The sequence below is a fragment of the Garra rufa genome, chromosome 16, assembly GCF_049309525.1.
Source record: "Garra rufa chromosome 16, GarRuf1.0, whole genome shotgun sequence".
NCBI lineage: Eukaryota > Metazoa > Chordata > Actinopteri > Cypriniformes > Cyprinidae > Garra > Garra rufa.
This window is the reverse complement of record NC_133376.1, coordinates 452,791-470,984: the sequence shown is the minus strand read 5'-3', so window position 1 is coordinate 470,984 and position 18,194 is coordinate 452,791. Positions and strand designations below refer to the sequence as shown.

Sequence of the window (18,194 nt, the reverse complement as noted above, 5' to 3'; positions counted from 1 at the left end):
AGATGGCTGCAACGCCCGAATCTGCACGTAAGGTGGCTGCAACGCCCGAATATGCACGTAAGGTGGCTGCAACGTCCGAATCTGCACGCAAGATGGCTGCAACGCCCGAATCTGCACGTAAGGTGGCTGCAACGCCCGAGTCTGCACGTAAGGTGGCTGCAATGCCCGAGTCTGCACGTAAGGTGGCTGCAATGCCCGAATCTGCACGCAAGATGGCTGCAATGCCCGAGTCTGCACTCAAGATGGCTGCAATGCCCGAGTCTGCACGTAAGGTGGCTGCAACGCCCGAATCTGCACGTAAGGTGGCTGCAACGTCCGAATCTGCACTCAAGATGGCTGCAAAGCCCGAGTCTGCACGTATGGTGGCTGCAACGCCCAAATCTGCATGTAAGGTGGCTGCAACGTCCGAATCTGCACTCAAGATGGCTGCAATGCCCGAGTCTGCACATAATGTGGCTGCAATGCCCGAATCTGCACGCAAGATGGCTGCAATGCCCGAATCTGCACGCAAGATGGCCGCAACGTCCGAATCTGCACGCAAGATGGCTGCAATGCCCGAGTCCTCATGCAAGATGGCTGCAACGCCCGAGTCTCCACTCAAGATGGCTGCAACGCCCGAATCTGCACGTAAGGTGGCTGCAACGCCCGAATCTGCACGTAAGGTGGCTGCAACGTCCGAATCTGCACGCAAGATGGCTGCAACGCCCGAATCTGCACGTAAGGTGGCTGCAACGCCTGAGTCTGCACGTAAGGTGGCTGCAACGCCCGAGTCTGCACGTAAGGTGGCTGCAATGCCCGAATCTGCACGCAAGATGGCTGCAATGCCCGAGTCTGCACTCAAGATGGCTGCAATGCCCGAGTCTGCACGTAAGGTGGCTGCAACGCCCGAATCTGCACGTAAGGTGGCTGCAACGTCCGAATCTGCACTCAAGATGGCTGCAAAGCCCGAGTCTGCACGTAAGGCGGCTGCAACGCCCGAATCTGCATGTAAGGTGGCTGCAACGTCCGAATCTGCACTCAAGATGGCTGCAATGCCCGAGTCTGCACATAATGTGGCTGCAATGCCCAAATCTGCTCGCAAGATGGCTGCAATGCCCGAATCTGCACGCAAGATGGCCGCAACGTCCGAATCTGCACGCAAGATGGCTGCAATGCCCGAGTCTGCATGCAAGATGGCTGCAACGCCCGAGTCTGGCTGCAATGCCCAAATCTGCATGCAAGATGGCTGCAACGTCCGAATCTGCACGCAAGATGGCCGCCGTTCCTGAGTTCCCGGCCAAGATGGCTGCCTTTCCTGAGTTCCCGGCCAAGATGGCCGCCAAGCCTGAATCTCCAGCCCCGATCGAGATTATAGACCTCATGGACATGGCAGTCCCTATGGACTTTACGCCCCCAGTTCTGTCTCCAAAGCCTCCACCGGTTCCGTCCAGCCGTCCAGAGCCTCCGCCGGTGCCATCCAGAGCCTCCGCCGGTTCCGTCCAGCCGTCCAGAGCCTCCACCGGTTCCGCCCAGCCTTCCAGTCTCCGCTGGTTCCGCCCAGCCTTCCTGAATCTCTGCTGGTTCCATCCAGCCTTCCTGAATCTCAGCTGGTTCTGACTAGCCTCCCTGCGTGCCCTCCAGAGCCGGAGCTCTCTTCTGCGCGCCCTCCAGAGCCGGCGTCACCTCCACCCCGTCGTTCCGTGCTCTCCTGGGCAGACTATGCCCTAGGTTCCCCCAAGAAAATGGGGGGGGGACTACTCCCCTGATCAGCCATGGCCTCGTGAACTGTCTACCCAGCCATGGCCTCCTGAACTGTCTATTCAGCCATGGCCTCCTGATCTCCCTGACCCGCCATGGCTCTCTGATCCGGCCTGGAGGCTTTCCCAGACTCCCACGTTCCGTTCCCGTAGCAGCCTCCAGGGCGCCCACCCTCCCTCCCCAGTAGTATTGTTACGGCGCGAGACGCGCCTACCAGGAGGAGGGTGTAATGTTACATGTATCCTTGTCTGCCTTGTCTTTGCACTGTTTCTGAGTTGTTTTTTCCCATTGTCTCCCCCCGTTGATCTGTCTGCTTTGGTTTAGTCCTTCTTAAGTGTCATCTGTATCACCTGTCTTCTATGATTAGTTACCCTTTATAAGTTGTTTGCCCTTCTGTGTCTTTGTGTCTTCTTAAAGTTACTTTGCTGGCGTTTTTGTATGGATTCCCTGTCATTTGTAAATAAATATGTTCGTTGGATCTACTCCTGACTCTTTTGAGTTGTCACTCTGGCTACATTGTCATCCAGCAACGTTAACACAAACCTTCTGTTTTGGCAGATTTGACGGCTGTGGTCTTGATAAAACATGCTGTGAAATGGTGTCTTCAGCTCTCCAATCATCAGACTCCCATCTGACAGAGCTGGACCTGAGTAGCAATAGCCTGCGGGATTCAGGAGCGGAAACGATTTATGATGGACTGAAGAGTTCACACTGTCAGCTGAACATACTGAGGTTTGACATTCACTGAATCACTAGGTTACAATATGTGGATGAATTGCCAATTCACAACTAAAGCTAGCCAATTTTCCCATTTATATTATAGAATAAATGTATCAGTGATGTTTTTCCAAGGGAACAAGGCAGGGAATGTCTATTAAAAAAAACTGATGTGAAAACAATCTAGGTTTCCAAGCATCCTGGAAAACCTGGATTTGACACTCCAGTACATTTACTTCTATTTCTGTCATCGCAGTTTCCTTTCCATGAACTTGTTTGTAGAACACCGCGCCACACAAAAATGAACCAAACTCAGCAGCATATACTTGTCACTCAGTCTTTTCCTTTCATTTTGTTTATTCATCATAGTCATTCCTTTTATATATATATAGACTATGATTTAATTTTGTTCTGTTTAGTTAAACTTAATTTCTGTTGCTTGTCTGTGCTCGTCTGCCGCATTCTCTCATAGATCTCACAGGCTGTTAAATACACAGAATAAAGTCAAATGTTTCAATTTCAGTTTGTTCTTGGCAAAAATATTATTTTGTTTAGGTTCCAGAGTGAAATAAGAATAGAAGAGCGGTAACACTTTACAATAACAGTACATGAATTATCATGTACTAATACGTGAATTAGTAATTTCTTGACTATGAACTAAAGATTAGTTAAGACATGTATTAATCAAGAACTAATGAAGAACTAATGTAACTACGAGTCATATGAATTACTGCATGAATAGCACCACCTTAATTACATGTTAGTGTCACAAAGACGGTCTGAGACGTGCAGATCCATTTACAGCATTTATTAATTCATGCTGTTCAAGTTTATTTGTGTGTAATCAAACAGATGATGAACACTAATTGCAATGATTATGTGCTGTGATCAAACTTGTAAGAAAATTATGTAGTGCTGAATGTTGTTTCAAGGCTGGCATCATCTGCGGTCCTCTGAGGGGTCGGCATCATCTCTTCTTCTGAATCCAGACTGAATTAGTGATGGGTCGTTCTTGAACGATTCGTTCATTTTGAACGAATCTTTAATGTGACTCGGGAAGAACGAGTCGTCTCGGGAGTGATTCGTTCAGTCGCGCATGCGCAATTGCGCAACTATGAACGAACGACTCAAACCCGAAAGACTTGAGAGATGAACTAATCAATTCTGTTTCCGGCTCAGCCAGCATAGGTTAAGCTTATGGGGCTGTCACGTGATGAACGAACGACTCAAACCCGAAAGACTCGAGAAATGAACTAATCAATTCTGTTTCCGGCTCAGCCAGCATAGGTTAAGCTTATGGGGCTGTCACGTGATGAACGAACGACTTAAACCCGAAAGACTCGAGAGATGAACTAATCAATTCTGTTTCCGGCTCAGATCGCGTTAGTTAAGTTAATATGGGGCTGTCACGTGATGAACGAGCGACTCAAACCGGGACAGAAAGAGGCGAGGGAGCTAATCATAGACTGAAGACCCAGGTAAAAAATGAATTAATCTTTTCTGTTTCTAATAGCATTATAGTTTTGTCTTGTTTGTAGTGTGATCAACGTTTGTATAAGCAATACATGTGTTATGGAAGTAACACGTAGCTTTTTAATTATATTTTGGTAAATGAACGAAATGAACGAAATTACTCGAAAAAAGATTCGTTCATTTTGTTGAACGAGACTCAAAGATCAGAGTCGGTAAAATGATCCGAACTTCCCATCACTAGACTGAATCTTGTGTAAATCCTAGTTACCACGGGATGGAAATCCCGTGGCAGAAACAGAGAAACAAATAGAGAAATAATTAGCGTAGCTGCTGTTCCAACTTCCAACCAAACAAAAATTATGTGTTTAGCCCAAGCTGAAGAATATTAATGTGCATTTGATCAGATGTAACTGAAGTACAACGTTATGAGATACATTATGTGAATGCTTGGCTAAAGAGATGAGTCTTTAATCTAGATTTAAACATAGAGAGTGTGTCTGAACCCCGAACGTTATCAAGAAGGCTATTCCAGAGTTTGGGAGCCAAATGAGAAAAGGCTCTCCCTCCTTTAGTGGACTTTGCTATCCTAGGTACTACTAAAAGTCCAGAGTTTTGCGACCTTAGGGAGCGTGAGGGATTGTAGCGTAGTAGGAGACTAGTTAGGTATGCAGGAGCTAAACCATTAAGGGCCTTATAGATAAGAAGTATTATTTTGTAAGTGATACGGAACCTAATAGGTAGCCAGTGTAGAGACTGTAAAACTGGGGTAATATGATCATATTTTCTTGATCTGGTAAGGACTCTAGCAGCTGCATTTTGGACTACCTGTAGCTTATTTATTGAAGAAGCAGGACAACCGCCTAGTAGTGCATTACAATAGTCCAGTCTAGACGTCATGAATGCATGAACTAACTTTTCTGCATCAGAAACAGGTAACATGTTCCGTAGCTTGGCAATGTTTCTAAGATGGAAGAATGCTGTTTTAGTAACATAGGAAATATGATTTTCAAAAGACAGGTTGCTGTCTAATATAACACCCAGATTTTTGACTGTAGAGGAAATAACAGTACATCCGTCTAGTTGCAAGTTGCAGTTTAAGAGATTCTGTGTACTGTTTTTTGGTCCATTAAGTAATATCTCAGTCTTATCTGAATTTAACAGTAGAAAATTATTGGTCATCCAGTCTTTCACATTTTTAACACACTCTGTTAACTTTGCTAAGTTAGAAGTTTCATCTGGTCTTGTTGAAATATATAGTTGAGTATCATCAGCATAACAATGGAAACTAATCCCATACTTCCTAATAATATTACCAAGGGGTAACATGTAAATTGAAAATAGTAGAGGACCTAGGACAGATCCTTGTGGCACTCCATACTTTACTGGTGTTAGCTGCGATGACTCCCCATTTAAATACACAAAGTGATAGCGATCGGACAGGTATGATCTGAACCATCTTAAAGCCTGCCCTTGAATACCTGAATAGTTTTGTAATCGATCTATGAGTATGTCATGATCTATAGTGTCGAACGCAGCACTAAGATCAAGTAAAACTAGCAATGAGACGCAGCCTTGATCTGACGCAAGTAGCAAGTCGTTTGTGATTTTTACAAGTGCAGTTTCTGTGCTATGATGGGGCCTGAAACCTGACTGAAATTCTTCAAAGATATTATTATTTTGCAAGAACGAGCACAATTGAGCAGACACAACTTTTTCTAGAATTTTAGACATAAATGGAAGATTAGAAATGGGTCTGTAATTTGCCAGTTCACTAGGGTCTAGCTGTGGTTTCTTAATAAGAGGTTTAATAACCGCTAGTTTGAATGGTTTTGGGACATGGCCTAAAGATAACGATGAGTTAACAATATTAAGAAGCGGTACTTCTGCTACAGGTAACAACTCTTTTAGTAATTTAGTCGGTACAGGATCTAATAGGCATGTTGTTGGTTTAGATGTGGTGATAAGTTTATTTAATTCTTTCTGTTCTATAGTTGTAAAGCACTGCACTTTTTCTTCCGGTGTAATGACTAATGTTGAAGTATCAGTTGCTGTAGTGTCTATATTTGTTATTGTATTTCTAATGTTGTCTATTTTATCAGTAAAGAAATTCATAAAGACATTACTATTAAACTGTGCAGGAATATTCAGGTCAGGAGGTGTTTGGTTATTTGTTAATCTAGCCACTGTGCTAAATAAAAACCTTGGATTGTTTTGGTTTTTTTCTATGAGTTGGTGGATATACTCGGCTCTAGCAGCTTTTAAAGCCCGTCTATAGCTGGACATACTGTTTGTCCATGAAATTTTAAAAACTTCTAAGTTAGTTTTTCTCCATTTACGCTCAAGATTACGAGTTTCTTTTTTGAGAGAATGGGTATTACTGTTGTACCATGGCGCAGTACGTTTTTCTCTAACCTTTTTTAGCTTGATTGGGGCAACAGCTTCTAATGTATTAGAGAAGATAGTGCCTATGTTACTAGTCATTTTGTCTAGTTCATGTTTATTTATGGGTGCACAGAGCAGTTGAGATAAATCAGGCAGGTTATTTGTGAATCTATCTTTGGTAGCAGGAACAATAGTTCTGCCCAGACGATAGCGCGGAGCTATATAGTTAACATCAGTAATACGCAGCATGCACGATACGAGGAAATGATCGGTAACATCATCGCTTTGAGGTACGATATCTATATCAGTAAGATCAAGTCCGTGCGATATAATTAGATCTAGTGTATGATTAAAACGATGAGTGGGCCCAGTGACGTTTTGTTTGACTCCAAAAGAGTTTAACAGGTCAGTAAACGCAAGTCCTTATGCATCATTTGTATTATCAACATGAATGTTAAAATCTCCAAAAAATAATGCTTTATCAAAATTAACCAATAGGTCAGAAAGGAAATCTGCAAATTCTTTTAGGAAATCTGTATATGGCCCTGGAGGTCTATACACAGTAGCCAGAGCAAGAGATAGGGGAGATTTATTTTGCATATCTGACAGAGTAACATTAAGTAGGAGTACTTCAAATGAATTAAACCTGTACCCTGTTTTCTGAGTAACATTGAAAATAACACTATAAATTGTTGCAACACCACCGCCACGACCAATCTGACGAGGCTCATGCTTATAACAGTAGTTTGGTGAAGTAGACTCATTCAGACCAATAAAATCATTTGGTTTTAGCCAAGTTTCAGTCAAGCAGAGTGCATCAAAACTATTATCTGTGATTATTTCATTTACAATAAGTGCTTTGGGTGCGAGTGATCTAATATTTAGGAGCCCAAGCTTTAAAAATTGTTTTTGTTCATTTATTGTGCATTTTTCTGGTTTAATCACGATTAGATTTTTTCTAGATCCTGCATTAAATTTTTGTTTTGACCTCACTATTCGAGGAACAGACACAGTCTTTATAGATTGGACAGCACCAGTACTATCGTTTAAATGTGCATAACAAAAGCCATCATCGCAACACAAAAGCCATCATCGCAATTTGTCGCATTTATTAGAGACAAAACAAACACACAGGGGCAGGCAGAAATCGTAGTCAAAAAACAGGCAGAAAGGTCGGGGCTGGCAGCGAGAATCAAACACGGGAGGGAGTCCAGGAATCAAACACACGGGAAAACAAACACGGGAAGAATTACGACCATGAGGAACGATAAGACTTCGCAAGGTGGCTGTGTGTGTGAGTGGCTTAAATGCAGTCCTAGAAATGAAGTGCAGGTGTGAGCGGTAATCAGTGCAGTGAGAAACAAGGAGCAGGTGAATGCAGTGATTAGTGCAGTGGCTTGTGGGGAATGAAGTCCATGATGTGTAGTGCAAGAGTTTATGATGACAGGACAACCAATTCGTGACAGAGCCCCCCCCCCCCCAAGGAGCGGCTTCCAGACGCTCTAACCACCTAATGAAACCGGAGGGTGGTGGAGCGGAGGCGGAACAGGGGGAGGGATGGAGGGCCAGGTCCATATGGGGGTAGTGGAGCTATGGACTGAGGCGAAGCCGACGGAGGGAGAAGCCATGGTGTAGGAAGGGTTGGCTCCTCCATGGGGCCGACCGACGGAGGTGGAGCCGGTGGAGCCCGATGCGGAACCGGAGAGTCGATGGTCCTGGGCGACACAGAGGATCCGGAGGGCCAAGGCGGAACCTAAGGAGCGACAGAGGACCGAGGCTGTGCCCACGGGAGGGAGGAGGTCCACAGAGCCGGTAAGACGGAGTGACGAGGCGCAGCCGGAGGAGTAGAGTCCAGAGGCGAAGGTGGGGCGACGACTGACCAGGGCGGAGCCGGAGGGACGATGGAGCCCGGTGGAGCTGGTGGACCGACGGCCGACGGCGGAGACGAGGGAGCAGAGAGCCGGGGTGGAGCCAGCCAGAGGCTCTGGAAGGCTGGGCGGAACCAGCGGAGGCTCTGGAAGGCTGGGCTGAACCAGCGGAGGCTCTGGAAGGCTGGGCTGAACCAGCGGAGGCTCTGGAAGGCTGGGCGGAACCAGCGGAGGCTCTGGAAGGCTGGGCTGAACCAGCGGAGGCTTGGAAGGCTGGGCGGAACCAGTGGAGGCTCTGGAAGGGCGGCCATCTTGCGAACAGGCTCTGGAAGGGCAGCCATCTCGTGCAGTGACTCAGAGCTGGCGGCCATCTTGTGCAGTGACTCTGGACTGGAGTTTACAGTGTGAACATTGTTGTCCTCTTCTTGAATTCCCACAGTAAAAGGAGAGCCACTCATTTGCAGAGCAATGTCAATAAAATTTTTGTAAAGACCAGCTAGGTTCGATCATAGGCATCCGTGAAGCCAATGGCTCTAAGAGTCCTCCACGGAAGAAAATCATCAGGCATTGATCATCCATTGAAGACAGATTTGCCAATCCAATAAAGTCCATAGCATAATCCTCAATAGTCCGCTCACCCTGCTTGTGGGGTTCGTGCTGGAACCGGGTGACACCATACTAGCTGCTGGATCCTTGTAGCGGCGAAGTCTTCTGTCACAAAGACGGTCTGAGACGTGCAGATCCATTTGCAGCATTTATTAGAGACAAAACAAACACATAGGGGGCAGGAAGAAATCGTAGTCAAAAACAGGCAGAAAGGTCGGGGCTGGCAGCGAGAATCAAACACGGGAGGGAGTCCAGGAATCAACACACGGGAAAACAAACACGGGAAGAAACGCTCAGAATTACGACCATGAGGAACGATAAGACTTCGCAAGGTGGCTGTGTGTGTGAGTGGCTTAAATGCAGTCCTAGAAATGAGGTGCAGGTGTGAGCGGTAATCAGTGCAGTGAGAAACAAGGAGCAGGTGAATGCAGTGATTAGTGCAGTGGCTTGTGGGGAATGAAGTCCATGATGTGTAGTGCAAGAGTTTATGATGACAGGACGACCAATTCGTGACAATTAGTTCCTGCATGTTAGTTAATGCTGTAAACTAAATCAAACATGTTCTAGAAGAAAGATAACACAATAATACATTCATAATTAAAAACAATTGTGTCATCCTGTTTTGAGTGATTCTACTGCTGCCGTCCTACAATAACGCATTCATTAAGCAGATGCAATTTTCCAATTTAAAATCAGTGTTAGAACAGAGAAGCTGGTTATCGCTTTAGTTATGTTATGGATTGATTTACTGTAATTATATCATCATAATGCACTGAAGTCAAGAAGTCTTGCTCTTCTTTTGAGCCACAATTGCCCCTTGAAAAAGTCAAGGACCTCTGCTCTTCTACTTCTTTACAAACTACCAAAAGGCACCAAAAATCTTATTTAGATGAGCTCATAAAACATGTGTAATTGATAACTTTTTAAAGATGTCAGGGTTAGGTTAGGGTTAGTCATTAGGTCGTGACATAATGGTATATTAACAAGTCATGAATTCATGTTACTTTATAAGTAATTAATATTGAGTAAACAATTATGTGCCCCCCAAGTAAAGTCATGACATAATGATACATTAACAAGTCATGAATTCATGTTACTAATTATTACTTAATTAATCATTAGTTCACAGTCAAGAAATTACTAATTCATGTATTAGTACATGATAATTCATGTACTGTTATTGTAAAGTGTTACTAGAAGAGCGTTTAGAAAGAATTCTAATAAACCTTGATTATTCATTTCAATCTGCTAAGACTTTACAGTTACAAATTATGCCTTAACTGTATGAACGAGTATCAAGTATGTTTCAGCAGTCGTGGCCTAATGGTTAGAGAGTCATACTTGTAATTTGAAGAGTGAGGGTTCGAGTCTCAGATCTGGCAGGTATTGTAGGGTGGGGTGAGTGAATAACCAGTGCTCTCACCACCCTCAATACCACGCCTGAGGTGAGTCCCTAGAACAAGGCATCAAGCCCTGGGTGTGTGTTCACTACTGTGTGTTTGCACTTGGATGGGTTAAATGTAGAGCACTGTACTTGGCCACTTGTCACTTCACTATATATTAATTGCAAACAGCGCAGCCATTTACCGTTTCATTCTGCGTGAGCACCGTGGTATAGGTTATTTTGCTCATTATGATTGTTTTCTGTCGATACTGAAATGCAATAAACTACAAAGCCTATTTTACATGATAACTAATAGTTTTGCTTCAAATAATACCGCGGATATGGAAACATTTGGATTTGTGCCTATTGAGAGAGGTATGATATGCAGCTTTACCTTCAGTTTTGCGTTTTTTTTTATAGCTAAGCCTATATTATATAACGCAATTATATTTATACATTAAAATTATATATTTTTTCATTCTTGTTCTGTTCTGATTATCATTACATTCAAAGGATTTGTTGTAAAGTGGGGGAATCTAAAATAGCCTATAGTGTTTATAATGTTGGTACATTGTAGCCTAACATTATTAGGCCTGCATGCCGTTATTTCATAAAGTGTTATAATAAAGCTGTCAACACTGTAATTTCTGACTGCATGCAATCAGTTGATGAACACCCTATTCATATATTGAACTAGGAGAGTGGTTCTCAATTCCAGTCCTCCAGTCCCCCCCCCCCTCGCTCTGCATATTTTGCATGTCTCTCTTAGATAACACATCTCATTCAGATAACCAGCTCGTTAGAAGTAAACTCCATGTGACGGTGAATATAATGAGGAGGAAGCAAATGCAGGTGAAACCAGATTTATTGAATATGAAATGAAATGGACACAAACTCAGTGAAGATAATGTCTCTCGGATGGGTGATGCAGGGGCAAGATGGTCGGTGACGGTGAAGAGGTGAGTTGATCCTGTGCAATCCAATCCAGTGGTGAGATCTCCCGTGCAGACGAACCAACGACGACACAACGAAGAACATCCAACACGATAGCACACACAGCAACCTCAGGTACCTGAGGGAACCGCGACTTCGGATTCCAGACTGGGAAAAATTGATGGCTGGTACTCTATACTACATTCAAATGGGGATAGGCCCGTGGATGATACTGGTAACGAATTGTGGGCGTACTCCACCATTGAAAGTTGTTGGCTCCAGGAGGAAGGATTTCTAGCGACCATACATCGCAACGCTCTCTCCAAATCATTGTTTGCTCTCTCAGTTTGCCCATTGCTCTGAGGATGGAACCCCAAAGAGAGACTCGCACCCAGAAGCTTACAAAACTCTCGCCAAAATTTGGACACAAATTGGGGTCCTCTGTCGGAGACCACGTCTGTCGGGAGGCCATGTAACCGAAAGACGTGGTCAACGACTGTCAACGCTGTGTCCTTGGCTGAGAGTAATTTGGGCAAGGGAATAAAATGGACCGCCTTCAAGAACCGGTCCACCACTGTCAAAACTACTGTGTTACCCTGAGAGGGCGGGAGGGCGGTGACAAAATCTAGAGCGATATGGGACCAGGGTCTCGAAGAGATTGGCAGCGGTTGAAGGAGCCCATCAGGAGGTCTGTTAGATGTCTTACCAGTGGCACAAACTGAGCAAGCCAAAACAAAACTGCGAACGTCGCGAGCCATGAGTGGCCACCAAAATCGTTGCTTGACTAAGTGTGTGGTGCGATTGACTCCTGGATGACAAGTCACATTGGAACAATGTACCCACTGAATAACCTCGGACCGTAATCCCTCTGGCACAAATAAACGGTTCGGTGGGCAACCGACCGGAGGCGTTACCCCTTGCAAGGCTGTCTTAACCTTCGATTCGACCTCCCAAGTGAGAGCAGAGACAATAAGTGTCTCTGGAAAAATGCCCTGGGAGTAGACGGGCGATCGGAACGTTCAAAAATGCATGACAAAGAATCGGGTTTGATATTTTTGGAACCCGGGCGGTACGAAAGAGTGAAATCAAAACATCCGAAAAAAAGTGCCCACCGAGCCTGCATAGAGTTCAATCTTTTAGCAGTTCTAATGTATTCTAGGTTCTTATGATCGGTCCATACGATAAAAGGTACCCCCGACCCTTCTAACCAGTGGCGCCATTCCTCCAATGCTAGCTTGACTGCCAACAACTCTCGGTTACCAATATCATAATTTGTTTCGGCTGGCGACATACGGTGGGAGAAAAACGCGCAGGGATGCATCTTGTCGTCTGTGGGTGAACGCTGAGAAAGAACCGCACCTACCCCCAGCTCTGACACATCGACCTCCACCACGATCTGACGTGATGGATCAGGGGTGACCAGAATGGGAGCCGAAATGAAGCGGCTCTTTAGTTTGGCAAACGCAGCTTCGGCTGTGTCTGACCACCTGAACGTCGTTCTGGCGGAGGTCAAGGCGGTCAGAGGTGAGGCTAGTTGGCTGAAGTTGCGAATAAAACGCCGGTAGAAATTGGCCAACCCCAGAAACCTCTGTAGGGCCTTACGGGAATCTGGACTTGGCCAATCCACCACAGCCTTAACCTTCTCGGGATCCATGCGCATACCCCGAGACGACACGATGTACCCTAGGAAAGGAACAGACTGTGCATGAAAATTGCATTTCTCCGCCTTGACAAAAAGCCCATTCTCTAGCAGCCTCTGAAGCACTTGTCGAACGTGCTGCACATGTTCCTGGAGAGAAGAGGAAAATATCAATATGTCATCCAATATGAGAAGTGGTTCTCAAACAGTTTACCTGGATAAATAAAGGTTAAATAAAAATAAAATCCAGGGAGACATATATGAACTGATCGACCATATCTCTCAGCACGTCGTTGACGAGTGCTTGGAAGACCCCTGGGGAGTTGGACAAACCGAAGGGCATGACTAAGTATTCAAAGTGCCCCCTGGGGGTATTAAAGCCAGTCTTCCATTCATCTCCCCTCCTGATGCGGACCAAATGATAGGGATTTCTTAAATCCAATTTCGTGAAGACCGATGCTCCCTGCAACCTCTCGAAGGCTGAAGATATTAACGGTAAAGAGTAGGTATTCTTTACCGTAATATTATTCAACCCTCGGTAGTCAATACAAGGTGGCAGAGATCCGTCCTTCTTCCCCACAAAAAAGAACCCCGCCCCCGCTGGAGAAGAGGAGGGTCGAATGAACCCCGCTGCCAGAGAATCAGACATATATTTCTCCATAGCCTCTCTCTCAGGGACTGAGATTGAATATAACTTGCCTTTAGGCAGAGACGTACCTGGCAGTAACTCTATTGCACAGTCATAGGGACGATGAGGAGGAAGAGAAGCAGCCCGAGACTTACTGAACACTTCCTTCAGGTCGAGGTACTCCGTGGGCACGTTAGACAAATCCGCCGCCTTCTCCTGAAACACAGAACCAGAAACAGATGGACAAGCAGACACAAGACAAGACTCATGACACTTATTGCTCCACTCCGACACAGATTTCAGCTGCCAATCAATCCTAGGGTTATGTTTAATGAGCCAGGGGTGTTCTAAAACAATGGGTGCATGGGGGGAGTCCAGGATGTAGAAGGGGATGCTCTCACTGTGGTTGCCAGACACAGTGAGAGTGATGGGTTCTGTGGTGAAAGCAATGGTGGGCAGATTCTGGCCATTGAGTGCGTGGACGGCAATGGTGTTGGTGAGGGGAACAAGTGGAGCTTGAATCTTGCGTGCATAAGAATAATCCATAAAGTTACCTTCGGCCCCCGAATCCAGAAGTGCTGTACAATGTTGAGAGTGGTTGGACCATCTTAGCCTAACCGGGAGGAGTGTGGAGGTCGAGCTGGATGAGGTCTTCTCAGCGGAGATCCCACCCGACAGTAGCCTCAAACTTACTGCCGGGTTGGCCCTTTTACTGGACAGCTATAGGCGAAGTGCCCAGCTGCCCCACAGTACATTCAAAGGATCTGGGACCTCCGCCTCTCCTTCTCCTCCCGAGAAAGCCGAGCTCGACCGAACTGCATAGGCTCGTGATCGTAGACTGGGCTGACCGCGTCTCCGCCGCTGGCTCGAGGTGAAAATCCCTCCCCAGGTGGGAGCCGAGTGGGTAACCACCGCCGCTCGGCTCGGGAGAGTCGAGAGTCTACCCAGGTGCCAGGTCGATAAGGCCGTTGAGGGTGGGGGGTAGATCCAGGGCGTAGATTTCCTTCTGGAGGCGATCAGCCAGCCCATGCAGGAATATATCCCACTGCGCCTCCTCGTTCCACTGACACTCCGCCGCCAGGGTGCGGAACTCAATGGAATAGTCCGAGACGGATCTCTCCCCCTGCTTGAGATCCGCCAAGACCTGCGCGGCCTCTCTCCCTGTGACCGCGCGGTCAAACACCCTCTTCATCTCGGCGGCGAGTGTCGCGAACGAGGCACAACAGGGGTCCTGGTTTTCCCACACCGCCGTTCCCCAGAGTGCTGCCTTCCCAGTCAACAGGGTGAGCACGAACGCCACCTTGCTCTCCTCACTAGCGAAGGTTCGGGGCTGTAGAGAAAAATGCAAAGAGCATCTAGTGAGGAAAGCACGGCAGAAGTTCGGCTCACCGCTGTAGAGCTCCGGAGTTGGAAGGCGGGGCTCGGACTGGGAGACAACACTGGAAGGTACGGGAGGGGTGGGCGGCGTGGACAGCGCATTGCATCTGTTGAACTCGCTGGGTGAGCTCGGACACCTGCACCACAAGAGCACGAATGGCCTGCCCCGACTTACTCATGCTCTTATCCTGGGCGTTCATCCGAGAGACGCTGGCTCGAATGAATTTCTCCAGAAGTGACGGGGTGGTGCCTGCTGCTTTCATATTTGGTCAGATCGTTCTGTGATGGTGAATATAATGAGGAGGAAGCAAATGCAGGTGAAACCAGGTTTATTGAATATGAAATGAAGTGGACACAAACTCAGTGAAGATAATGTCTCTCAGATGGGTGATGCAGGGGCAAGATGGTCAGTGACGGTGAAGAGGTGAGTTGATCCAGTGCAATCCAATCCAGTGGTGAGATCTCCCGTGCAGACGAACCAACGACGACACAACGAAGAACATCCAACACGATAGCAAACACAGCAACCTCACAGACGAACATCCAAGACAACGATCTGACAAAGGAGAGAGATTGAAGTGAGTTCTTATAGCTGATGAAATGTGAAACACCTGGAGCGGGAATGATCAGCAGCTGCGCTGATGAGCAGTGATGTACAACACACACAAACACACTGAACACGAGACATGAGAATACAGCAGATACATGAACCGTGACACTCCATGCATGAATTGTGTTCCGATTGACATGGTCCCTGCACAGTGTTCAATGCTCCCTACTCTTGAGAGCGTGTCGAGCGAGAGCACGGGTGCAGCCTTCGTTTGTTGCCAGATCCACCTATTATACTTGTTTTTACTAATTTTTCCAATTTAGTGTGACACTTTGGGACGTTTATAAAGTGTAAAGTTGAATGTTAGTGTTAGTGATATATTAATCTTATTTACAAAACACAAGCTTTGAACTTATTTCGGATATCTTTTTTCTTTCTTTTTGTAATTGCTTGTTTTTCACTGCGGTAAAGCCAGCCGCGGTTCAGAAAAACATGGTCAAGCCAGCCGAGATTGATTTTAAGCGTGTGTGCATATTACGGTCATTACGGTAGTTTCAGGAACAACACAGAGAGAACGAGCTTGCAGAGCGGTTTTCATTTAGGCGCCCAGGACTGAGAGATTATACTACAAAATGCTCGTGAATTTTACTTACTTATTTATTTGCATTTTTGCTTTAACCCTCTGGGGTCTGAGGGTGTTTTGGGGCCCTGAAAAAGTTTTGACATGCCTTGACATTTGTGCTTTTTTCAGTATGTTAAAAACATATTAATAACCTAAATCTAAATACATTGTAATTAGCACAAATTGGACTACAAAAATATGTAAGCAGCATGAATGTACATTTTTAAGTTTTTGAGAAAACAACGTTTATGCGTGCATAGTGAAAAACTACATTTTTGGAGTCACTGAAATAAGGTCATCTAACACATACAGAATATTTGTTCTCGGGACTTTTGAGAATTGGATGTGGTAGGCTTGGTTTTTTTCTACCAAATGATGTGAAAATCATCTAGTTCACTTGTTTTCACAAAACAGTATATAGATTTACATTTTTGAAGACACTTTTTGTTTCGAATGGCTGTATGCGAGAAGGCGTGAATGATCATGAATAATGCTGTGATTTACACCTGAGAAGACAAAGACCTGCATAATGAGCCGCATAATGAGCCATTCAGTCGGATGTTGACTAAGAGGAAACAACAGAAAGAATAAAGGAAAAATGAAAGGACAAAATAAATATATATTTAGTTTGAAGCGTATTTTGAATATATTTAACTATCACGTAAAATAACTTGAGATTCACTTGTGAGTGCAGTTAAACTTTTTATTAGGAACAAAAGTGATAAACAACACAGAAGTCAAGATGTCGTGGGTGCAATATCCAAATCACTCGCAGGAAACTTGGACACAGGAAAACGGGGAACAGCAGAAACTGCAAAGAAAACAAGTAGATGTGAGCAACACAGTGATCTGACAAAGACAGAGCTAACATGGAGAAAATACATACACTACCAGCCAAACTTTTTTATTATTAAAAGTTTTTTTTTTTTAAGTGAGCAGTTTTTTTTACATAGTAAACCTATTTCACAAAATTAGATAATTATTTTTCTTTAAAAAAGTACCTTTGACTGGTAAGTGTATAGCATAGGTGTATAACAGTTAGGTGCAAATAAAAACAGTGCAAGATAAATACAGGTGTGAGGTTTGTAATGAAGTGATACAGGAGAAACCACACATCTTCTACCTTTCATACAGATTACTTAAAAAGAGAATATTAGTTTTTTATTTGAATTGGTTTATGTAAACGTAAACATTTCAAGCTTTCTACACGTATATGTATTATGTTTGTGAGGCACGTAATCACTGAGATTTAGGTTGTTTCATTTATGTGTCTGTGAAAAGATATAACAGAGACAGTGAAGGCAGAGCGCGTGCCCTGTCTGTTTTCTTATTTTCATAAAAGCACAGTGTATACAAATAAAAATATACACTCTACAGTTTCGAATGATGTATTGGTTGTATTTGTACGATCAAAACTGACGGAGAATTTTACATTCTTTTCAGCGTTATTACAAAAGCGTGCCTCAAAACGTGCCGGCGCGTTTTTCGACCAAAGGGGGTCGAAACATCCTGAGACATGAGACATTTAGATGCAGTGAAATGAAACATACTTTATAATGTTTCACTTGCTGTAGTCAGGAAATACAGTTGGCAAAAAGTCTTAACTGGTAAAATGTGTGCACATTCTGTCACAGTAACAACTAACAAATATAAAAGAAAAAAACTTACTTGTGTAAATATCTCCTCTGCTGGTTCACGCTGTGTCTCATATAATGTTCATCTTCTGAAGTAAGTTTTATTCCTGACAGCCCGTCTTCTTCCAGAAAGGACTAACTTGAAAGAAAAGAAACTGCTTTCTCCTTTGTTTACTGTGATGTGGGCGTCTACTTTTGGCACGGCGCCCTCACGTGGACGATTTGAATATGAAAAGAGAATAGCTCTTGGGCGTGATCTAATTAAAACTAATGAAGCAGACAAGAGAGACTGGACATCGTGTTGGTTTCATACGGATTACTTTATCACAGAATATTTGATTTCGATATTACATTACTTCATTTGAAAGTATAGATATCAAGCTTCCTCTAGATATATTGCTCATGTCTATGTGTTGTGTATTGGCTGAGTTATAGTCTATTTTAATGACGCGTTTCTGAATGAAGATCACGGAGATCAACGCGGCAGACAGCACACCCTTTTTGTTTTCTTTATTTTGTAAAATCACAATATTTTTTTGGTTTTGTGAGTATATACAAATAAAAGTAGACCCTTTACAGATTCGATTGATGTACTGCTTTTATCTGTACAATCAGAAATGACCGAGTAATTGAAGTTCCTTTTG

The 18,194-nt window shown here is 44.6% G+C and overlaps 1 protein-coding gene across 1 annotated transcript in view; it reads left to right on the top strand.

Moving 5' to 3' along the window:
* The window catches only part of LOC141288983 (NACHT, LRR and PYD domains-containing protein 3-like), a 56,646-nt gene that overhangs the window by 7,690 nt on the left and 30,762 nt on the right, over positions 1-18,194 (top strand). Inside the window, exon 2 of the mRNA XM_073821179.1 lies at positions 2,296-2,469. Coding sequence (XP_073677280.1) covers positions 2,296-2,469 — 174 coding nt within the window. The remainder of the gene's footprint in view (positions 1-2,295; positions 2,470-18,194) is intronic.